Source organism: Pholis gunnellus (genome assembly GCF_910591455.1).
Source record: "Pholis gunnellus genome assembly, chromosome: 24".
Taxonomy (NCBI): domain Eukaryota; kingdom Metazoa; phylum Chordata; class Actinopteri; order Perciformes; family Pholidae; genus Pholis; species Pholis gunnellus.
This window is the reverse complement of record NC_136551.1, coordinates 8,910,503-8,932,484: the sequence shown is the minus strand read 5'-3', so window position 1 is coordinate 8,932,484 and position 21,982 is coordinate 8,910,503. Positions and strand designations below refer to the sequence as shown.

Here is a 21,982-nt window from a genome sequence, read left to right as displayed (position 1 = left end):
AGCTGCGCTAAAGCCTCGGTCGTCGATCGCTGGAATTGTTTGTGTGCGAATGCGAGAGGGAGATGCATTCCTCGGGGCCAACTCCGAGCCCCGGGAGTGTTGAGAGAGTGCCCCATTTCTCTTGCTGAACCCTCCTCGAAAGTAATTGAATTTTGGATGAATCCGCTGAGGAGGAAACGCTGTCAGGGAGGAGAGAGAGTGGATGCTTGAGGGGGAAAACAATCAAAGAATGAGGGGCAGGTGACAGCACCTTCTGGATGAGCTTTTCTTTAAAGGATGGCACACTTTGAGATGCTTGACAGGATAAGCTTTCATTGTGGCATTGTTAAGGAAGGACTGTTTTTTTCTGATTTCATATTTTATTTTTTGGACATTTGTTGAAGGGGGATAACTCTTTTCCTGCTCCATTGTGTTCCCGATCATATCTCTGACAGTTAGACAGCTGCACTGAATCTTTCACTTCTCACTGGCTAATAACCATGTGCCAAGAAGTAAGACGATAGCGACAATAATACATTGACACCCGTTTCATGATTACTGATAACATATTGAGTTTGACCTTGATAAGCATTTAAGTAGCTAAATTCTTCAAACAGGTGGCCATCTCCTTAAATACACTCCATAAGTTGCAGGGAATGAAAGATAAAGCACACCGTCAATCTTAATGATATTTAGTGTGTTTGGTGAAACATTGCAGAAATCTAGCCGTAAAGGAGCCCAATTAAATCACTGCAATGTTTATTCAAACATTCCTGCCGGCTACAAGCTTTCTGCACCTCCATCTTGAACAATCAGACTATTTTTCCCTTGTTTTCTTGCGGGCTGACTTCCAGCTGATTAAGAGACTCAAGTCATCAGTATAATCAGTAGTTAAATTACGGACTGCTGGAACTGCAGCAGCTCTTCAGCCTCTAGCGTAGGCACGTACACATAGCAACCAGGAGAAGCGTATCCACAAAGGGTAATATGCATCATCGGGGCCTCACTCAGGGCCGAAAGAAGCGGCTTTCAGTTGAGTTGGCGAAAGTGCATGACATCATAAGCGCTAGACTGTAAGCAGCCATCATGGATGCATAGAGGAAGCGTTAAGTGGAGCCCTGAGAGGCACCTCAATAACAACAACGCAAATAACAACCGTATGGACATGTGGCGGTCAATCGTGTATTTGTTCGCGTCAATACGTGTGTCGCTGCCAGATAAGCTGCACACCTTTAGAGCCCTTTCCTCCGAGGACCTGCTCGGCACTCGTGTGTACGGTGGACGTGAGAAAGACTCCGCTGAGGGTGAATGTCACAAATGCCACTCATCTCACCTTCCTCTGCTCCACGTGCTGCACATCTGCCGTTAAATATTGTTGTTCTGGAGCTGAAACAATGAGTCGTTTGACAGACTATTTTTTCTTGAAATTACTTTAATTTAATACAGAACATCCCCTTGTTCCAAACAAAACAAGACATTTGAAGATGTCATCTTGGGCTTTAGCAAATTTTGCTAAACAAATTCTCTACTGTTTACTTGGTATAGATGATGTTGTATGACACTTTCCCTTTCACATAACCATTTATTTAATATGCTACAATGTACGGTACATAGCCATATGACACTCTTCGTAATGAATTGTTACCATGCCATTCAACTTCTATTTTTTTAGCTTTTTTCTTTGACCTTCACTGAGTAGCTGGAATTGAGCATTTTATTTGCCTTTAGTGCTTCACTTTATATAACATACTTGTATTTCAATCAGGAGAGACGCGTGAATGATTAGTAGTTAACATTTATTACGACAGATGATGCGTTAATGAGTTACGCAGAAATTATTTGGCGCTTGAAGTCGACGACGAGATTTGTGATCGAGTTGTGATTGCCCTGAGTGGCAACAATATAAATCCCCCGTGGAGTCCAGACACTGGTGGTGATGGGGGCTGATGAGGTTGATAGAATGATGAGTTGATGAAGATTGGGCGGAGATGGGGAGGTGGAGGGTTGCGTAACAGCAGCATGAACGTACTGAATTGGAGAGACAATCATATTTAAAAGAGACAGCAGCAACGAAGGCTAACGATGTCCTTGTGTCGTGCTATTGGATAGAGAGACCAGCTGATCTAGACAGCTGATATCATGATTGACAGCCTCAAACAATGACAGCAAGGAAATAATGAGTGTGCCTGCATGAGGAGTGATTGGCAGATGTATGAGAAATAAACTACGGGTTTAGGCATGCGAGAGTATAGTCTTCCCGTCTGAACTTACGCTAGAGCTTCATTTAAAAAATCAACTAACAGTTTTGGGAGAACTTAGACTGAGATCAGTGTCCTCTGAAACGGCTTTTTGAAACTTACTTCCGGAGCCATTTTCCTTTCAACGGCTGCACACGAGCTTAACGCAAAGCACTATGTCATGTTTTCATGTGTGATTCTTTAATATATTTAATCCCATAATCCACAAGTCTTGCTCTCTGCACACGTGCAGGCATAATGTATGATCAGTGTACCCAACAGAACATGAATTATTGTATTCACTCATCAGTATAGTTGGTATCAACAAAAAAATTAATTAGCTGCATCGCAAGAGCATGTTAACCTTTTCAGGGATAGTAAGTGCTTGCTTCATTGTCTACCAGTCCAGGATGTCACTGTGAGCTGGAGGAATACTGAGCAGAACTGGATTCAGTCGTTTCCACTGTGTTGAAACCAAAGAACCACAGCTTTTGTGCTCATGTTGCAGACTGGCGCCCAACGTGGAAAAGGAATTAAAAAGATAAGATTTTTGTGTGGTGGCGTTTAGCTTTTCTGAGGTGGCATTGGTTGCAGAAAGCTTGGGCTGACGACAATGGGCCCCTTTGACGAGGTGAACGCAGCAATGTCGCCATCTTTGGCCACTGGCCAGTTTTGAATGCCACTGTGAGTCTCTCAAGGGTTATTGTGGCTTTTCAGGGTTTCCCCTCAAAGGCTTTCTGATGCAGCTTTGTGGAATCTATGTGAAGCATCTTTGTCGTGACTGAAATGCCAATGGAAGCGCCCATGTAGCCTACATAGACATCTTGTTGAGCTGCAGCAGATTGCATTTTTGCCTGTAGCAAGGAGATGAACCAGTAACCAAACAAAAATAATTCTATAGTTACACGGTGGTCTAATGAGCGTTTTACTGATGAGTAAAATCTGGCTAAACTGTGACTAAAACTTAAATGAAGTTTATGCTAGTCCTATTTTATATTGGATTCAATGTGATCCAATGAGACCAAAATGAATCTTGAGTGTATCAAGCGCTGCATGTTCACAGAGATATGATCGAAGTGGGGACCTGATTATGTCATGTTAGTTTGGAGAAAAGTAGGATTAGTGTTTGTGTATAGATGACAAAGCTGCAAAGCCAGGTTGGTCTTGATAGAGATGCATCTTGACATTTGTATCACCAGCAGCCTCCCCCTGATTATACAGTAGCTCCCTTAAGAGCCACTGGTATAAATATAGCAGAGGCAGACAAACACTATGGGGAACAGAATTTGCACATTGGCTTGTTGGATTTTCTCCAGCTGACCTTAGGTCTTGTAAAAGTTCTGTAATTATTGGCTCACTTGCAGTTTTTTTAATTTTTTTTTTATTTTTGAGCTTTGATCGAGCATCTCCTGCCAAAATCATTATCTCTTCTTTTTTTTATGTTTTGGATGGATTATTAGTGTATTCACAGTCTGTCTCAGTACAGAATAATAAATCCAGCTTTTGTTTCCCTGTAGGACTGGTAAAAAATGAAAGCTCCCATTCCTCTTCTGATCCTGCTTCATGCCGTTGTGGTCCATTGCCTGAAAGTGGTGTCGAAGAGAGGCTCAGGTAAGTCCTGTGTTTTTACCACTGCTATTGTATCTGCCTTCCTTTTTGTTCTAATGACACTTGCGGTGTCCCATACATTACCAGCTACAGCTACATTCATTGAAACATGTTTGAATCCTTGGCCCTGTTAAGACTTTAATGCTCTTCTTTTGGTCTGAAAGCACAAATCACGTTTCAGTCAACAGCGTGGGGATCACATGTCTTGTGCTGTCTTGTCTTTTGACAGCTTTATTTTGAAGTCCACAAACACTCCGATCAATCTGAAGTTCTGAGAATGATGGTGGCATATTTCATTGTTGATCTTTGCAGATCAGTCGCATGGTATAATGTGGTTTTCTTATTTTTTGTAGACAATAATAAGAACACAGGCTTGTTCATCCTTGAAGGGTTTGCAAGTTCAACATACTTCTTGATACATAGTGAGAGATCACATGAACTACTCAGATCGTCTGCTAGTGCGAACGATTCACCATTCATAACGTCCGTCTTCATTATCTGCAGCTTGAATCAGATTTGTAACAGTGCAGACTGGAGTTAATAACACTCTGGTCTTAGCTTTGTTTTCTTTAAATATGTGTTTCCTTTGACAACCAAACATAGCCAGTAGATGCAATGAACGCAACTCAGTTCAGTAGTATTGCAGAGAGGAAGCAAACCAATAGCTTTTGCTTTTTGGATCCATGAGGCACTGTGCCTCGAAGGATGCAGCTGTGGCCTTTAGAGTTATATCCAAGTATTTACTTTGTCTTGGCACTAATAGCCCGAGACTCTCGTTATTACTTTCTATCAGGGGGAAAGGGGACAATCAGCATTGGCATGGGACATCTTTTGTTTTGCAGTCTTTCTATTTATTCATTTTCTTTGGGGGGGGGGGGGGGGGCTTCTATCCAGAGGCTGCTTGCGTCTGGGTTTTTAACCATGCATATTAGACACAGGTGCAGGAATGGCCAAAGGCTCATCAAAGGGTTTTCTGCGTTTCCAGCAGAAGTCCCTACGGGCTATCTCATCGGATGCTTCACGAGCCATTGCCTGGGGCAAGGATTTGAATCGTGTCCGCTGATAAATGAACACCCCATCCGAGCTAGACCTCCGTCCTTTGTTCCTTCTCTTTCAGCTTGTATGGCTGTATTAGAAGCCATGCTGGTTGTGAGTCAGAGCACCATTGTAAACGGGATTCTGGGCAATGAAAGCCACTTTGAAATTGCATTGCTTTCATTTTTATGGAATGGAAAGAAACAGCGGGGGCGAGAAGGTGAATATCCTGGTCTCATATCAGGTATATTTCTAAAGAACCGTTTTTGAGGGTTTAGGTTTCCTTTGTTAATGAGATAAAACTTTTCTATTTCATTTAGTCATATTTGATAACATCAGACTCGCACTTAAAACATCTCTTGCAGTATAGCTTCCTTTGATCAACTGGGACTACTTACTGTATATGTGCTGTCCACTGTGAAAGGCCTCCTTATGCAGGATCTAACAATGTTTCACACTCTAAGCTTTGGTTGGGTCATGCTGCTGTACAGGTTTTATTTGAAATGTTTATTTCCCCTATCGGAGCAAAATACTGTCACAATGATTCCATTTAAAGCAAAAAGCTTTTTGCTTTTTTACCCACAGTTTCCTCAGGATAGTGTTGGGATCAAACAAATCACTAATTTAATTTCTAATGAGACAAAGTGAGCTGCTCCAGACTGTAAATATGTATAGTTTTTCATTCGTACCTTTGTTAAAAGAAATTCAGTGTAGACAATCAAACCTGGAAGTGTCGGCCCATTAAAAGTAACTAAATGGCTTGATTGACTCCCTCAGGAACAATGAATCCACTATCGCACTTGCTTTCCCTCTAACTGGGCTCACACAAACACACAAACACACAAACACAAACACATCAACTCCAGAACCCCCTGCACAGTGCTGCATGTGCACTGCTATTATCTGCAGATGATTAAATTCAAAACACACATCTTTGAGTAATGCTTTGTCTGCATTTGTAGTCTGGGTGGAACAGTGCAAAAACATACAATGCATATCTGCCATACTAATCCTCAGCATGCATAAGTAGGAGAACGTATCCATTTGTCCTCTGCTGTGGCTCCTCTTTGTTAGAATGCTGATATGGCCTGAATGGTTGGGCGAACAGAATAATTATGTATATTTCTGCTTAAAACAGCACATCAAGTCAGATGTTGAAGTAAAAAGCCCACTCTTGAATGCTCTTACATTGTTGTATACTATCAGTCGGTGATGTTGAATCCACGATGTACAAGTCATTCCAGCAGATATTTTGTATTGAAGACATGCATCGTGAATAGAGCTTCTTGTGGCTGCATTGCATTTTGGTTTATTGAGGCTGTTGTTCGTGTTTATGATCACATTCGGACAAATGGATGTAGGCATAATCTCTTTGCTACCCGTTTCTAAGGGATTGTCTTCTGTTGTACAATGTTGTAACAGCACTGTATGTATTTTTGTTTTACTATTATTGCTGTTTGTGCAGAATAATGTCACTACATGCATCCATAAATCCAAAAAACAGAACATAGTATCATGGTTTATTTAGAGCAGGGACTTGTTATCCCAGCTGCTTGTAAATCAGTGTCCGTATAGTCGTATGAATGTACTTGGCTAAGAACTAGCTGGTTAGCAAAACGAGTGATAAGGAAATCTGTTTGTTCAATCTGAACAATCAAAAGTGAGTTATACTGTATCTCTTTCTGGATTTGAGTAATCCATGGACAAAGACCAGCTTTGTTTTTCTATTTGTGTTGCACTTGCTACTCTTGGTTATTTAAAGATGTTCTCAGTTGCTGTTATTGCCTTAAACACAGAATCAGCTCCCTTGTTGGCCACTTGTGCCATACTATACGATAGACGTGTGAGAAATCCTGAAAGACTCCGTTTGGTTACTTGCTACACTAAAAGAGCCGAATCATCTTTCTGTGCACTACACAGCTGCGTTTAATTTGATATGAAATAGAACTTGAGAGTTCATGTAAGGTCTCACTTTTGGCACTCTGAAGTAATACATATGTATTTATTCTTTTTCTCACCTCCGAACACGGATACAATCAGAGTGAGAAAGAGCTTCGTAGGGTACTAAGGAGGACTTTTAGAGGACCTGAATACAGGATAGAATAAAATAGGGCATGCACACGCATCGCACAAACCATTAAACAGAGCATTTCCTAAACTCTGTAGTAGCATCACTATTCATCTGCATTACGTCGTGAACTCTGCTATGCCCGTTATCTTTGGTATTCACATACTCCATGCAGCTTCCTGTACTTCCCAGGCATCAAGAGTCCCTCTTTTCCCAAGAGATTTACTGCTGACAAGTGTTTTTGCAGCACGTCTGTTGACTTTTTGTCACAGGAAACGCAAGGCCAACATCTGAGCTTTCTTTGGTTTGGCCAAAACGGCAACTATGTTCAGTGAATTTCCTCTGAGTCCAAGTCTGATGTATTTTACCGTTCATCTGATTTGTAAGAAAAACTGAAATATTGTGTTTTGTGTCCCAGATCAACACAGCAGTTATGAAACCACTCTAAAATGGGCTGTCAAGAGTTTTTATTGTTCATGGTTGATTTCTAATGAGGCAAACCAGGGACGGCGTCACAGTCGGTCTCCAACCATTTACCCCTGTGGACACTGCGGGGACAATAGCTCAGTTTATTCTGAACAATCGCTTGTCGTTTTTTTTTGTTGTTTTAAAAAAACAAAACACTTTTCAGCTTTTTGTTCAACCAATTGGTTGCCTCAGCATTTAAAGTTTTCTTGCTGCAGTGCTGGAAACCTTTCTATTTAACATTCCCTAAAAGTCAGCCCTTAACCAAACTGTTAACTCGGGTTCCTCATGTGAACACTGATGACAGTTGTGGATTCACAATCATATTCCTTGACATTGATTGAGACAGATTTAGCCTCTCTCCTTCCCTCTGCTGTGCACTCATTAGTCCCCATTCCTTCACCAGACATTGACGAGTCCCCAGACAAATGATGCTTACCGTTCCACAGTCTCCCAGTAGTTCCAGCAATGCATTGCCCATAACACTCACTCCCAGTACATGCATCATTCTGTTATCCATGCATATGTAAATAGCATGTGTTCCCATTCCGAAATAGAAAACAGCATCCCGTCTTGGCTTCTAGTGTCTATTAAGGATGGTCCGAGGGCCCGGCATGTCACTCTGATGAAGAGGAGCTGTAAATATAACCCGCCACTGAAACAAGACCTTGGTTCCCATTAGAGAGCAGCCGCTCATCATCCGTCTCTCAACGTGTATTTATCTACTGCCGCTACAGTAGGTCCACAACATATATTTTTCACCCTCTTCCCAGACTTTTCGCTCTTGTAGGAGGAAGAATCAAGGACATCCTGACAGTCGGTTCAATTTACAGTCTTCACACCCATAGCAACGCACAAGGCTGGGAGGATGTCAGCATTAATATGTCAGTTAAAGGATAGAATCTTCCCCCCACAGTAATGGGGCTACTCGCAATTTGGCCAATAATAAGGCATCTCTTAATTGGACAAGACAGTGATTCGTAACAGGGGACGTCAGTGCACTGCACAAATTCAATTATGGCAAGCCATTTGACTTTGTAATTGATATTTAAGGACGTTAAATATGGCAGGGAGATCAGCAAGAACTTTGAGGGAGGGAAGGGGCACTATGTTATTTTCTTACGAAGGAAAACTACTGAATGTCAAATAATTCTAAATGCAATCAGATCAGATGCACTACACACCACTTGAGGTTGTCAGTAGTTACTGCTTGTGATGTAACGGCCCAAAATGACGTTCAAAAAATGTTTCCGAAACAAATCCAAGAAATTTAAGCGGGTATTGAAAACTGGAAGCTGAAATCCAAGCTCTCCTCTCCCTCCCTCTCTGTCACACACACACACACACACACACACACACACACACACACACACACACACACACACACACACACACACCTACACACACACATTGAGAGGCCTGCGGTTCATCTTCCCTCGGTCAATACCACATACCTGCCACAAACGGAGAATGATTGCCTCCACTACACCGCCCGTTCATTGCAGGGGAGATTGATCACACACATGATATTAGAAATGAAATGGCTTGCCACATAGTTGTTTTCCCTCCCGCTGCTGAGAGAGAGAGAGAGAGAGAGAGAGAGAGAGAGAGAGAGAGAGAGAGAGAGAGAGAGAGAGAGAGAGAGAGAGAGAGAGAGAGAGAGAGAGAGAGAGAGAGAGAGAGAGAGAGAGAGAGAGAGAGAGAGAGAGAGAGAGAGAGAGAGAGAGAGAGAGAGAGAGAGAGAGAGAGAGAGAGAGAGAGAGAGAGAGAGAGCGCGCTCAACAAGTGTGCCAGATATATGCCTCTGGACATCGGGGGTTACTATGAATATGTGTTCCAGGTTGGGGACACGTGCCACAGTCCTCTGTGTGAGATGGATGACGACCAATCACCTGATTTATGAGCGGGATAGTCTCTCCGTGGCCCGTTTCCTGACCTGTAATAATGTTACAACACCACAGCAATTGAGAAAAATGCCAGGGAAAGGATGTGAAGGGCTGCAGCTCAGTGAAGATGCGCTGTGTAGCTGTAGGTTGAGGTGTTTAAATCTCAAGTGGGCTGTCAGTACGTCTGTGTGTGGATCAAAGACGTATCCGATTACAGCTATTTTTATTTATTTGGGTTTAAGGCATCAGCTTTAGAAAAATGTCACCCATAGGCGTACCAAGTCTATGGGCTGATTGGATTTGGGTTTACTGGGGAAATGAGGGGTAAGTGTGGGTGGAGCTAATGGGGTCAGACACATGCCAATCAAGCAGACCTCAAGCAGTCCCCAAACTTATTTTAGTGTAGGTTAGCATGTTCTTGATAGCATTTTTATTGATTCTGTAGCATCCTAAAATGTGCAAAAATGAATTGTTGTAGATGTTTTTCTTGTTCCTTTTCCATCATTTGTTTTTAATGCTCTCTGTTTGAGAAGTCACCATTAGAAAACATATATCTACTTAGGACAGGGATGCAACCAAACACATAATGTTGTACTTTTACATTTGATTTACCCCCTTTTGTTTCAGTTTTTTAACAGACTGAATGTCTAATCCTTTGGCCAAAGGTTTTTAAAGGCTATAAAATGGATCAGTCTTATCCTCGGAGCTGAAAACTAAAGGGTGAAGATGTGAAATGTATACAAATGCTTTGAGCACCTTCATGTGTTTTCCTCTATATGTACACGGTCTTGGAACCTGAAATGTCTGCAGGCATTCAACTTTGAATACAATACGCTGCATTATCTACAGTTTAATATTTCTCTCTGAAAGATAATATGTTCATTTCAGGCTCCCTTTGCAAATTATACAGCCCACTTTAACAGCTGGGGCGTTTGGTACCAATTTGAGAGATTAAATGTGTGGATGATAATGAGCTTTAGTCCGAAAGAGGATTTAAACATGGAGAAGGCCGGCCACTGCTTAATTTAAGAAAATCTGGCTCTCAGGTTTAAGGAAGAGGACTTTAGGGGGAGTAAATCTCTCTCTCAAGAAAAAAAAGAAAGACGAACAGTGTAAATGAAAAGTAAATAAGTCTTATTTGTAATGAGGTTAGGGCAATTTGGACAGAAACAGTAATGGTCCCAGAAATGATTTTAATTCCTCTTGCATGCTTGCCTCTCACCAAGCTGAGCGACGGGGGGAAATGAAGCAGTCGTCTCTCAGAACTATGCAAATGTCCTGGAGGCGTCGATGGGACTGTGCCCAAAAATACCACACATTTTAACCTGGGGCTGCACTGCATGATTAATCCATGTGGGTACTCCCCCTCATTCTGCGTCACTCTTCGCCTGTATGCATCCGTCTGTATATCTAGCAATCTTAGCACACTTCTTACGTAGTTATGTTCATGTACGTCATTTCTTTTGTCACAATCGAGATGGCAGTTTGCTCTTTTTAGCTCCTCTCTCAAATTAAAACGGTCCCTCACATTAAATGGCCCTGCTGGTCTCTCTGTCACCTCGCCTGTCTTTATGTTGCACCTCCTGCGCATAGAACATGATAGTTATTGCTGCAATCGATTGGCGACTTTCTCCTGGAGGCCAGACGGGATCACTGGGGAGTCCGATAGGTGTCTCCCTGAATAATTAAAGCAATACACTAATTCCTAGTTCTATAATCATTATCGTCATCATCATTCGATTTTGACTGGTTTAAGCTAAGAGCCTGTTTTACCAATAACCTCACCTGTTTCATTCATGTAAGAACGCCTTTTTGCTGCAGCTGTTTGCAGATCTAATTTGAAAATACTACCCCTCCTAATATGTATGCTGGAGACGCTTGGCCTATAAATTACACTCCTGCAGCTGTTGACTGGAGGAAGATTGGACAAAAAGATAGCTCCTATCCTTCCCTGATAAAAGGTCTATCTTGAGCTGACCCTCCTCCTGTTAGAAAAGACGAGTATTCAAAAATCAGACCAACTGTAAATTTGATTTCCACTCGTTTCAGCCTCGGCAATCTCCGAGACATTCGATTATTTTTATTTCCAGTGTTGCGACTCTCAGAGTACATTCGTTTTCTATTGATTGCAGCGCTAACTTTGTTTTGGACTGATGCAACTCAGTTAAGTTTGATTTCTGAGGGAAGTTCATTGATTTGCATGGCAACACTGTCTCTTGTCATTTTCCAACTTGGCTTCATGCTTCACATGCTGCTTTTCAATTCATAGTTCTATGATTCTGAGAACATAACCAGCCTAAAGCATAAAAAGCATGTCTGTGAACCATTGCTGTATGCAGAATTACACAAAACACAGATTTACTTTTATATGACACTATAAATGTATTTTTCCTCCATTATAAAGAGCATAAATTAGCTGTTTAGCCATCTGTGTTCAACAGAATGCATTGTATAACCAAGGACTTATAGCTATACTCAGGAATCATTTCTCTCGATTGATGGCTTGGGACAAAAGATGAGATTTTCATCTTATTTCCGCCCGTTATAGTTACTATGTGCTGTATTGTTTCCATGACAACACACACATAAATAAACATATAGAGAAGGAGGATTTGTAATTGGTGAGGCGATGGGATGAAAGATAAGTACATCAATGGAGAGGAGATTTCTAGTGCTGAGCAGGGATGGGGATTATAGACACCTGTTCAATACAGTAATACAGCAATACAGTAAGTTCATCCACAAACCTAGAGTTACCCTCACAGTCCACACGCCTTCTTTATGTCATGAAAGAAGACTGAAGCTTTTATACAAACCAACAGACTTAGACTGGTCAAAGACAACATTTATATTTGGTACTAATGTGTAATGGGTCGAGATATCTTATTTGAATCGGGAACACCTTATGAAAAAGCATGTGAAGAGGTCACCTAATACCTAGTATATGAAACTGCCTGTCAAAAAGCAAAACACAGCCTCTCAGACAAGGGTCATGTGACCAGTAGGGCTAGCTGAGATTGCATTACTGCTAGCAAGCTTTGGCCTCTGATTAACTTCTTACAGTATAGTTAAGTCAGTCGAGGTAGCAAGCCTAAAAGCTAAAAGAAGCCAATGGGTTCTTCCGACTGTCTCTGTCACATGACCCTCACGTTGCATGTCATAGCAGTCCCTCTAGACTTTCCTGCATTGCTCCCCTTGACCTGAGACGCACCATGTTTTAAAATACAAGGTAAAAGGCCACATGATCAGACATTATTTTCCAGATAATGTATCCAGACACAGATGTTACCGGGTCTGTGTGCCATTTCACATGAACACCACTGTAGAAGAGTCATTTTATATCCCCCCAAAAGCCCCCGTAAACCAATTATTTGCGTGTTAGAACTAGAGTGGACATAATTCAGATGACGGATAATGTCACTGGATGGGAAGTTTGTGGCCTTTTCCTGCCTTCAGTGTCGCCATTCTGAAAGAAAGCGCACGAATTGGGATTTTTAATTAGCCTTCACCGCACAATGAGCCTGTGGTCACTTGAGAGGTGAAGTTTGGTGAATGCAGGAAGCCTCCCAACAACGTAGCATTTGATGAGGCTGTCAAGCTCTCTCGCGTCAGCCAGCCACTCAGCGTGTGGCCTTTTTCAATGCTCCTTTATTGGAAAGTTTGAACACATCCTTTCTTACTGTGTTCATTCCCTGTTCACAGTCTCCCTGTCGCTCATTGACAGCTAAGAACAAAAAACACTACTCTCTTGTTCTCTTTGTACATTTTCTTTCCTTTCGTTTTTCTTTTTTATTCTTTTTTTAGTCAAACTGGGATTGGTCAAAGCACAATCAACCTATTTCTGCAACAAGCAGAGGCACAGTGAATCCTTACAGGTCTCAAGGGAGTCCTGCCAAGTTTGGGGCTTTTCAGTTTTCCCTTTTCTTTTTGCAAGGGAGAAAGGATGTAAGCTCGCTTGCCGAGGAGTACGCTTTTGTTGGTTGCAGGAGACTGACGCACTGCAGGAGTTCTGGAAACAAACCAGGCTGACTCTATTCTCCAGGCCCTGGCTGCTTTTCTCACCACTGTTCAGAAGATACAGGCAGGTCCCATTCAGATCCTACTACTTAGCATTTTTATTATAATTAGCCAGGAATCGCCTGGTATTCCCTCCAAAGGAAAGTACGCCATTTTTATCCAAAGCCAAATTACCTATTGTTTAGGGAGGGAAATACTACTTTAATTAAGACTCACCAAATTTGCTTTTAAAAATCCACTCGGATTCAGCTCAAGTATTCCCTGTATGCATGCCTTGTAATTTCATTTGGCATGATTTACAGTGAAGTTCCATCACATATTTCCCTGCCATGTTTATTGCTTGCGTTTGATGTGGCGCTTGGTTGAAATATTTAGGACCCCTAATTTACAATCCTCCAAGGTCCAAAAAATAGTAGAAGGTGGCAGTTGATTTCCCTCTAGTGCAATGATCAATAAATTCTACATATTAATTAAGTTCCACTGTCATCTCCAAGGCTTCTCCCAGGGAGAAGACTCTCTCTGGTCTCTTATCAGCCAATCACAGGGCGGCATGGCGTTGCACTGCCTCCCCCACGGCTCCTCTGCGTTCATGAAACACACATATTTACAGAGGAGCTGCATTAGGAGTGTGTGTTTCTCAGTCATGCATGAGGGGGCATCATCATCTGTAATTTACAAGAAGTGTCTTTCATTGATTTCTTTTTATATGACACAGAGTGGCAGCCCTGTAAATGTGGAAAGTTCTCAGCTGTGGGTCAAACAGCAATGAAATGCTTTTACAGCCCCGGCAGCCTTCAAAAACGACTAGATTCTATTAACCTGTGAAACATAAATCAGATGGATTGAGAACATGGCAGATTTCACTCCTGAAGATGCGACAAAGTTTGCTTCTAATGCCTCATTCTTACAGCTGCAAAGTGGAGTTAAAAAGAGAGGCGACATGTCAAGGGAAGGCCTGTCATTACAGAAGGAGCCTCAGTCAAAACAAGACTAGTGCTGTTGATTTTGCCTTCATTGTGACAGTGTGGAGGCAGCAGCCTCCAAAGAGCATCAAGTCTCTATTAGCATCTCCTGCTAACTGAGAGGCACTACAGATGTAAGTAGGCGTTGTATCTCTGTGTGCTGCCAGTAGCCAAGCAACGCGGCACACCGCGACCTCACAATCCCAAGTGTTTCTGCGTTCTCAGCACATTCTCTCACAATCGCACCCTCCGAAACAGGATTAAAAATGTTCTCATCTCTCCGCAACCTTTGCTTGTGTTGTGCGTGTGATCTTGCCAGAGGGTAATTAAACTGTTTCTGCTCCGCTCAACCTCTCATGGAAGTTTCTCCCCGTATATCATCAGACATCAAAAACACTTAAAATAAATTGCTGTATAAAAATGCAATGTTCAGGCAGCCAATTAAGTTTGATTCTTGAAGTGCTAGCTTCTGAGTGTGTGTAATGAGGCCCATAGCTTAACTGTGAAGTCTGCTAGCCGCTGTTTGACAAAGTATGTTTTTTACTTGTTTTGTTTTTTCATTCTCATAAAGCCTAATGACTAGTGGAGATGCTATCGTTTCCCATCAACAAATCAGATGATGGAAGATTAAATAGCTTGATGAATGATTAACACCACTGCTACAAGGGCGCTGACCTTACAATTTTCTCTGCACCTGCAAAGACAATTCATTAAAAGTGACTGTGGTGATTATTTATAGGCAATCATTGAGCTGTTGAGTTTATTTGCAACCTATGGCTTATTTGTTTGTCCAATGAAAACCCATCCGGCAAAACAGCCGAGAAAAGGATGACAAAGAAAAGCAGTTTATGGTAATGCCCTTCTGATTGTTGACAAGTCTTATGTCCCACTTTCAGCCCTCAAACACTTTAGTTCAATTCCCAAATAAAAGTGTCCAAATCCCATTTCAACACCTTTCATTTGCTCAGCGTTGAAATTCAAATATGGCCTGATTACAATGTTTAATGTGCATACCACCCTCAGCGGTTTTAAAATCGTGTGATATAGCCATTTAAAAGGCCTCCTTTTGCTGTTCGCAACGCTCTCTAAAGGCTCTCTGTCGCCTTTTTGTGCACTGAGTGCCTGGTCTTGAAAAACACAAGGACAGCTGAGGATTATGGTTCTGTATGTGTCTTTCACAGCCTTTAATATGCAAATAGGAGATTAGTTTTGGAAGGAAACTGTTTGGCATGGGTGTTATTTCTACCAGGAGGGTAATGCTAAACATTCACCATACCTTTTTTTCTCCATTCCCTGAATCAGAATGAACTCTTTCAGCAAGAAATGGCATCCATCATGTAGCCTTTAGCAATACGAGCTACTACATCACAGCTGCTACATGCATGCAAAATACAAGGTTTAGCAACATGACTGGGTGTTGTTAATTTACGTAAAAGGCATGTGTCAGTATTTCATTCAAGCCACATGACACAATTTAAATGACCCTCTCTGTATGGCTCAGGCACATCAAACAAAATAAGAAAAGTCATGTCTGCATTTCATAGCAAAAGCCAAATGCAGCCGGGTAAATGACTTTGGTATTACACTGTCAGAAAACCATTTCCAATGTGCCATGGGAAGCAATTCCAGCATTTCTTTTGATCTCCAGTGCGGAGGGGAGGGGGAAGGATTAAGAAACATTTCACATCATGGAATTGTGATCCCGGCATTAAAGCTATAGAATGCGCGTGCAATGTCAACAGCTATAATTGAGTGATTTAAATGACCTAATTTCTTGCATGTGGGCTACCTCTGCAGTCGTAGCTGCGTCAGGGCGTTTAACCCTTTCAAAGGGCTCTTCAGGGAGACTAATGATGGACCAAAGCACCCATCTAGAACACCATCAAGAGGTTGCTGCTTCTCAGCCTCCTCCAGGCATGCTTGTTAAGTGACCTTAAACGCTGCTCTCCCAGGAGATCACGTGACCACGACACTATGGGCTGTAGAATACAGATATAGTTGCATGCTAACACACGCTCCACGCTTTAAATACAAAGTCAACTATTTGTCTATTCTGAAACTAGGAAGTAAACTGAATTTAGATTGACAGCTTACTAAGTCAGCATTCAAACGACACACCCCTATGTTGTCTGGAATATTGATTCCGTGCACACACACACACACACACACACACACACACACACACACACACACACACACACACACACACACACACACACACACACACACACACACACACACACACACACACACACACACACACACACACACACACACACACACACACACACTTGAGACAGTGGGGCGCAGATTATCCAATCAAACAGCCATGCTGAACGTGTACAATTGATCAGAGTACATTTGCTGGCTGACAACCTAGTGGGTATTCATGGCTTCTCTGACTGGCTCACGGGGGGGTTAAGGATTATCGACTGCGGGATAAAGGAAATCGAGAAATCTGCAGAATAGAGTCACCAAATGATGGGATTAAACAAACAAATCAGCGGGCCGAACATATAATCAGGGTAACGAAGCACCTGAAACACTTAATTGGTGGACTGTTTAGGCCACTGGAGGACTATTAAGTAAGAATTACAGGTTTTAAAGGTAATTTAGACAGGATGAATGCTCCGTCAATGACCTTGAGTGATTGGCGACATCTTTGTCACTGTTATCTCTTTTGCTTTTCACATGTTGTTCTCTCCTAAGTGGTTGGTGTGTGAACTTTTTTTCCCACCAAGGTTTTTAGTGCACATCCACCCTTAATGACATCAGCATAAACAACATCCTTGCCTTTCAGTCTTTTCTAGCAGAGGAAACGGCTCTGTTTTACATGTCCCTTGACCTCTTTCAGGCCTACAGAATGGAGTCAGTGTGTGCCTGATCACCCTAATTGTGTTGACAGCTCAGTGTCTTGCCTCTTGCTCACATGCGTGACATTCAGCCCTTTGACAGAGCGGCATGTCTCCGCAGTCCTTTGGCTGTCGAAGGTACTAGCACTTGAGCGAATGTTTAAACAAGAGATCATCTCTGCGCTGTTGACTTCAGCAAGCGCTTTTTGAGTATTTGCATTTTTATTGTTGAGATGCAGACACTTCCAAACAAAACCGACAGCAGATGAAACGTGGCTCCGAATTAATGAATAGATTTTAATGGACACTCTAGGAATGTGTTTGTTAATTTTCTGTCAGTGCGCACGTGCGTGTGTTGTTTTAATGAAGCTGAATGAATTGTGCATTGGGTTGCTGGTGCGTGTGGCATTATTATGTCGAATATGTTCTCTCTGTTGTGTGGTGCCAACAGTTTAAACGAGGCTGTGTAGGTGGAGGGATGTGGGAAGAGAGGAAGGGCAAAGGGAGACAAAGGCAAAGTGGAAAGTACGCAAGGCCGGGCTTTGTGAATTCATTTCCCCTCTCTCCTGTGTCAGGGGGACCTCGTCTGAACCCATTACGGTGGTAACAAGGTGACAGCGAGCGGTCTTGCTACGGGTTCTGGCCTCCGGAGCTGTCTGGCCGCCCGTCTATGTTAATTAAGGGAGAAGAATGAAAGTGTGAGGAATGGGGACACTGTTAGACAAAAGCGTTTAACTAGATGGTCCGAATAAGGACAAGAGTTTCACTCTCTTTCTCAAACAAGTTTTGCAGCTTCGAGGTGGAGCTAAAAGGATAGTGATTCATGCCGAGCTCCTGATTCAAATAGGTAAGTGAGACTTACAAATCTCCCCACAGGCACTCAGCCGACCATGAATTATAGAGACCCTTCATGTTGAATTCTTTAAAGATAGAAACATTGGCCAGTCTCATTCCCTAAATCCATTTCCTTTACACATTATTTAAAGAACTGGTCACTGGTGTTCTTCTGAAATAATGTCCTCTCTCAACCTTGCCTTATAGAACAATGTTTGTCAAAAAGCCTCTTTCTCCATGCCATCTCCCCTCTACTGTGGGAAAAGTGCCGTCATCTCTCTGCGAGGGAATTGGCATTGGCAGAGTTCACTGGGAGAGCATTTTTAGTGCAAAGTAAGTGGGCGATCAGGAGATGTCATCAATTCCAATGCATGCCAGTTGCCAAGGAAACAGAAGTGGAGAGGCTTTTCTCAAGGATCCTGTTAAACATTTAGAATGTGCAGAGAAAGAAGAGAAAGAGAGGGATGGGATGTGTCGCGGACAATTGTCCATCTTTTCATGCAGTCTTCTTTCTCTTAGAAGTGGATATTATGTGGGTGAATATGCATGATTTGTTTTAAGTTAAAAGTTCAGTTTCTAATAACCAAGCAACACAGTTGGAAGACATGGAATTATGCAGCTCACAAACCTCCAATTTACCTAAAGGCATCATTGTTATAGTTTAATCTGCTAACTCTGCCAATATCTTAATATCTAAAGTAGAGGTGAGACGCATTTCAAATACAACATGAATTGTAATGTTGCAATTTGTTAATCTTAATAAACGCTTATTTGAGACACATTTTCACACATTCTTCGTCAGGTTTTCTGCCTCTTTTGACAGATAAAATAGTAATCATTCTTATATTTGCAAGTGCAAGACATTACTAGAATTCATCCCACCACCCAACATGACCTACCTCTGCACAAGTGACCAAAGCTGTGGCCGAGCTTGTTGCGTGATGCCTCCTGATCGAGTGGCCCTTCTCCAGTGGTAATCTCCCAGCAGACAGGCCCTAAATGGGAAAGGGTTCAGCAGATAGGAGCTCTGTGTAATTCCTGTTAATTACTGTCCATGAGGCGATAAGACCTGGTTGGAGAGGCTAAGAGACGAGATAAGGAGGATCAGGGATTCACCTGAAGGATTTTCCGCCTCTTGGGCAAAAACAGTCCAGTTATCCCGAAATAGTCTAGAGTTTGAAGCTGTCCTGAAGTGGTTGTTCTTCACTTACTGAACTACTAGAAGAAAATGGAATTGTGTTGACACTCATTTAAGTGCAGTGGCAGTGGGCGAACTGGAAGAGTCCCAATGTTCCCTTTCAGAGTTTGAATTCTAGCATCAATTCCCAATAAAGTGGAACAATGTAATGTGAGTGTACATGTTTCCATTGCGAGACTGTAATAAGATTTGCACTTAACCTGATTGGAAATGTAATGAAACCTGATAATATAATAACTTGACCAAACATGTATTAACATGTTCTGACTCATATTGTAATAACCTTTTTAAAAATACTTATTATATTATTAAAAAATGATTACAGCGCTAGAATATTTAATAGTCAAAAGAACACTTTTATGTAATTTCATTGTTAAATTCAACCAAATGTGGTATTTATGCATACTTCCATGTATTTTAACTAAAGGTCCACTTCTGGAGCTCTTGACTGTATCACAGGGTCTTCATTCGCAGATTGAGTTGCTCAGTTATCATGGAAATTGAGTTCAATCCTTCTGAGCAGTTGCTGGGACTTTTCATCCATCTTAGCTTAAAAGTTGAGCGGCTCGATCTGCTAATGAATACCATGTGGTCAAAAGCTCCAGAATAAGCTAGTAAGTGGACCTTGAGTTTGTATTTTGTCTGAGCTGTCAAGCTCCCAGTTCCTCACTAATTAAAAAAAAAGCACATCAAAACAGGCGTATGGAAACACTCTTAAAGTGCACTTGAGTAAGACCATTGATGCCACAGCAAATATTCACAGCATGACTTGAGGGATTTTCTTTTAAGAATAGTTCAAAGCAATTCGTCAAAATACATGAGCCCTGTGAGACCCAATTCATTTCTTTTGCCACATTCCAATCCTCCATTAGCATGCGCCTGGGATGAATCTCACAAGTTGTCAGTCACCTCCGTTCTACTGTGAAATCAGACCAAATCCTCGTTGCTGTTTCACTGCAGAGAAGACCCCTGACCTCATAACAAACAGGCCTTTCACTTGTGCGTAGAAAGGAACCAGTGATTTGTGATACTGTAGTCTGTGAACTAGGAGGCTGATGAGAGAGGACACTGTGTGGTTCTTTGGAGGAAGTGAACGCTGCATGGTGAACTGCAGCGGCTCTGTGGGGCTCCGACTGCAGGGATATATGAGCTTGTATTTGAGAAACGAGGCTAGTTGTCTAAATGCATTACTGTAATAAGACCTAGGAGGGGGAGTGGTCCCGTGTATCTGCATGTTGACCTTGTTAGTGTTAACTTCTTGAATTACTCTCTGGGGTGTGCATGCTGGCTGAGGCGCCGGCGGTCCGACTCTAAACTCCTCATTTCTTACTTTTTGCTTTTATTCTCGTCTTTGTTCCTGCTTATTAACAGCTCAGCAAAGGAGTTGCGGTTTCTTCACTCGGAGGCTGATCATTAGCAGCTGAAACATATTTCGCTCTTGTAATACACAGAACACCAAGATACTAATTACCTTTCAGTCACCAATAAGGCTCGGTTTTACCCCCTACTTCCCATTGAACAGTCGCTGCTGTAGAGAGTCTGTTTCAGTCAGGCGTTGGTTGAGAGTCTATACAAATCACGCATAACATGACAACCATTCATCAGTTTGATAAATGATTATCAAAGACAGCTACTGAGAATGTGCAAATGTCAGTGCTTAGACATCACAGTGTACCTCACTCTTAGTGGTTAAAGAAAACACACAAACATTAAATGTCACACAAGTAAGAATAAATAGTCACAGAGGGATATGTATTTATTTTTTTAAACACTGAAACCGTACCAAAGGACCGCTCAAATTTCATTCTCCAGGTGAAACGGCTGTAAATGCTCATAGTTTCCATCTCTTCTGCCTTCAATGGTCTCTCACTTTATCATATACTGCGATTAAATTAGTCATTTATGTGCCTAATGGACCTTCTATTGTCCCTGATAATAGACAACACAGACTTTTCCAATCTTAAATGTGTAGTGGAATGATTTCAAGAACACTTTGATGAGTCATTGTGCTTGTTTTTACACACAATTTGTGTGATACTGCAGGACAAAAGTACACGGTATTTGGTGTACTTCTGATCAAAGGCCAGTCAATCCTCGTTCCAATTGGGTGAGGTATTGCTGATATTTAAGATACGAGTGTGCTTCCAAACCTTCATCATTGGTCAACCTCACACTATATTACTGATAGCGATGCTCCAGACAGTCAGTTTGGATCCTAATAGAATACACAGTTCAACGATTTGTACCAGTTAAACGGAAACAAACCCCCTTTGGGGCGTCGTGTGGAGGCGGGCGAGGGAGAAGATAAGACGGGTGAGGGATGCTAGTGGGCGGGTCAGTGAGCAGGGGAGACAGGGATGTGTGCAGAGGCTGCAGGGATGTATTCTGAGGGAACAAGGACAGTGAGGAAGGACGGTCCAGTAACTTTCCCATCTGATAAAGCCATTCTGGCTCCACATGACCCAGTTTCCTCTGAGCTGATTGGTAAATACTTCAGCCAGCACATGTCAGATTTAGTGTTAAATGTGCACGGTAAACAGGTTGTAAAATCCTAAACGGAACAGCGGCGTCGAGCTTGAGTGTGTGTATGCATCATATTTATGAATTCATACCTTTTGTATTCATACCAAGCAGTGATTCCCGGGGACAAAGCCAGGTCTATAGTGAGGAATAACATTACAGATGATACCTGGCAAGAACATTCTATTTCACTCTCTTAACGCCTCCATGAATCTTTCTGGTCACATAATGGGGGTGTCAATCTCAGCAGGCTTTGGCAATGATTGGTGAGTTACATGAGGAGGAAGTTACTGCTGTTTGTACGTTTATGAAAGCAGCTTT

At 42.1% G+C, this 21,982-nt stretch overlaps 1 protein-coding gene across 1 annotated transcript in view; it reads left to right on the top strand.

Annotated features, from left to right (window-relative positions):
- Positions 1-3,745: 3,745 nt before the first annotated feature.
- LOC306715476 (interleukin-1 receptor accessory protein-like 1) overlaps positions 3,746-21,982 on the top strand; it is a gene marked incomplete at both ends in the record, with an annotated part of 185,217 nt that continues 166,980 nt past the window's right edge. Inside the window, one exon of the mRNA XM_079185867.1 lies at positions 3,746-3,827. Within this exon, the coding sequence (XP_079041993.1) occupies positions 3,746-3,827 (82 nt within the window). The remainder of the gene's footprint in view (positions 3,828-21,982) is intronic.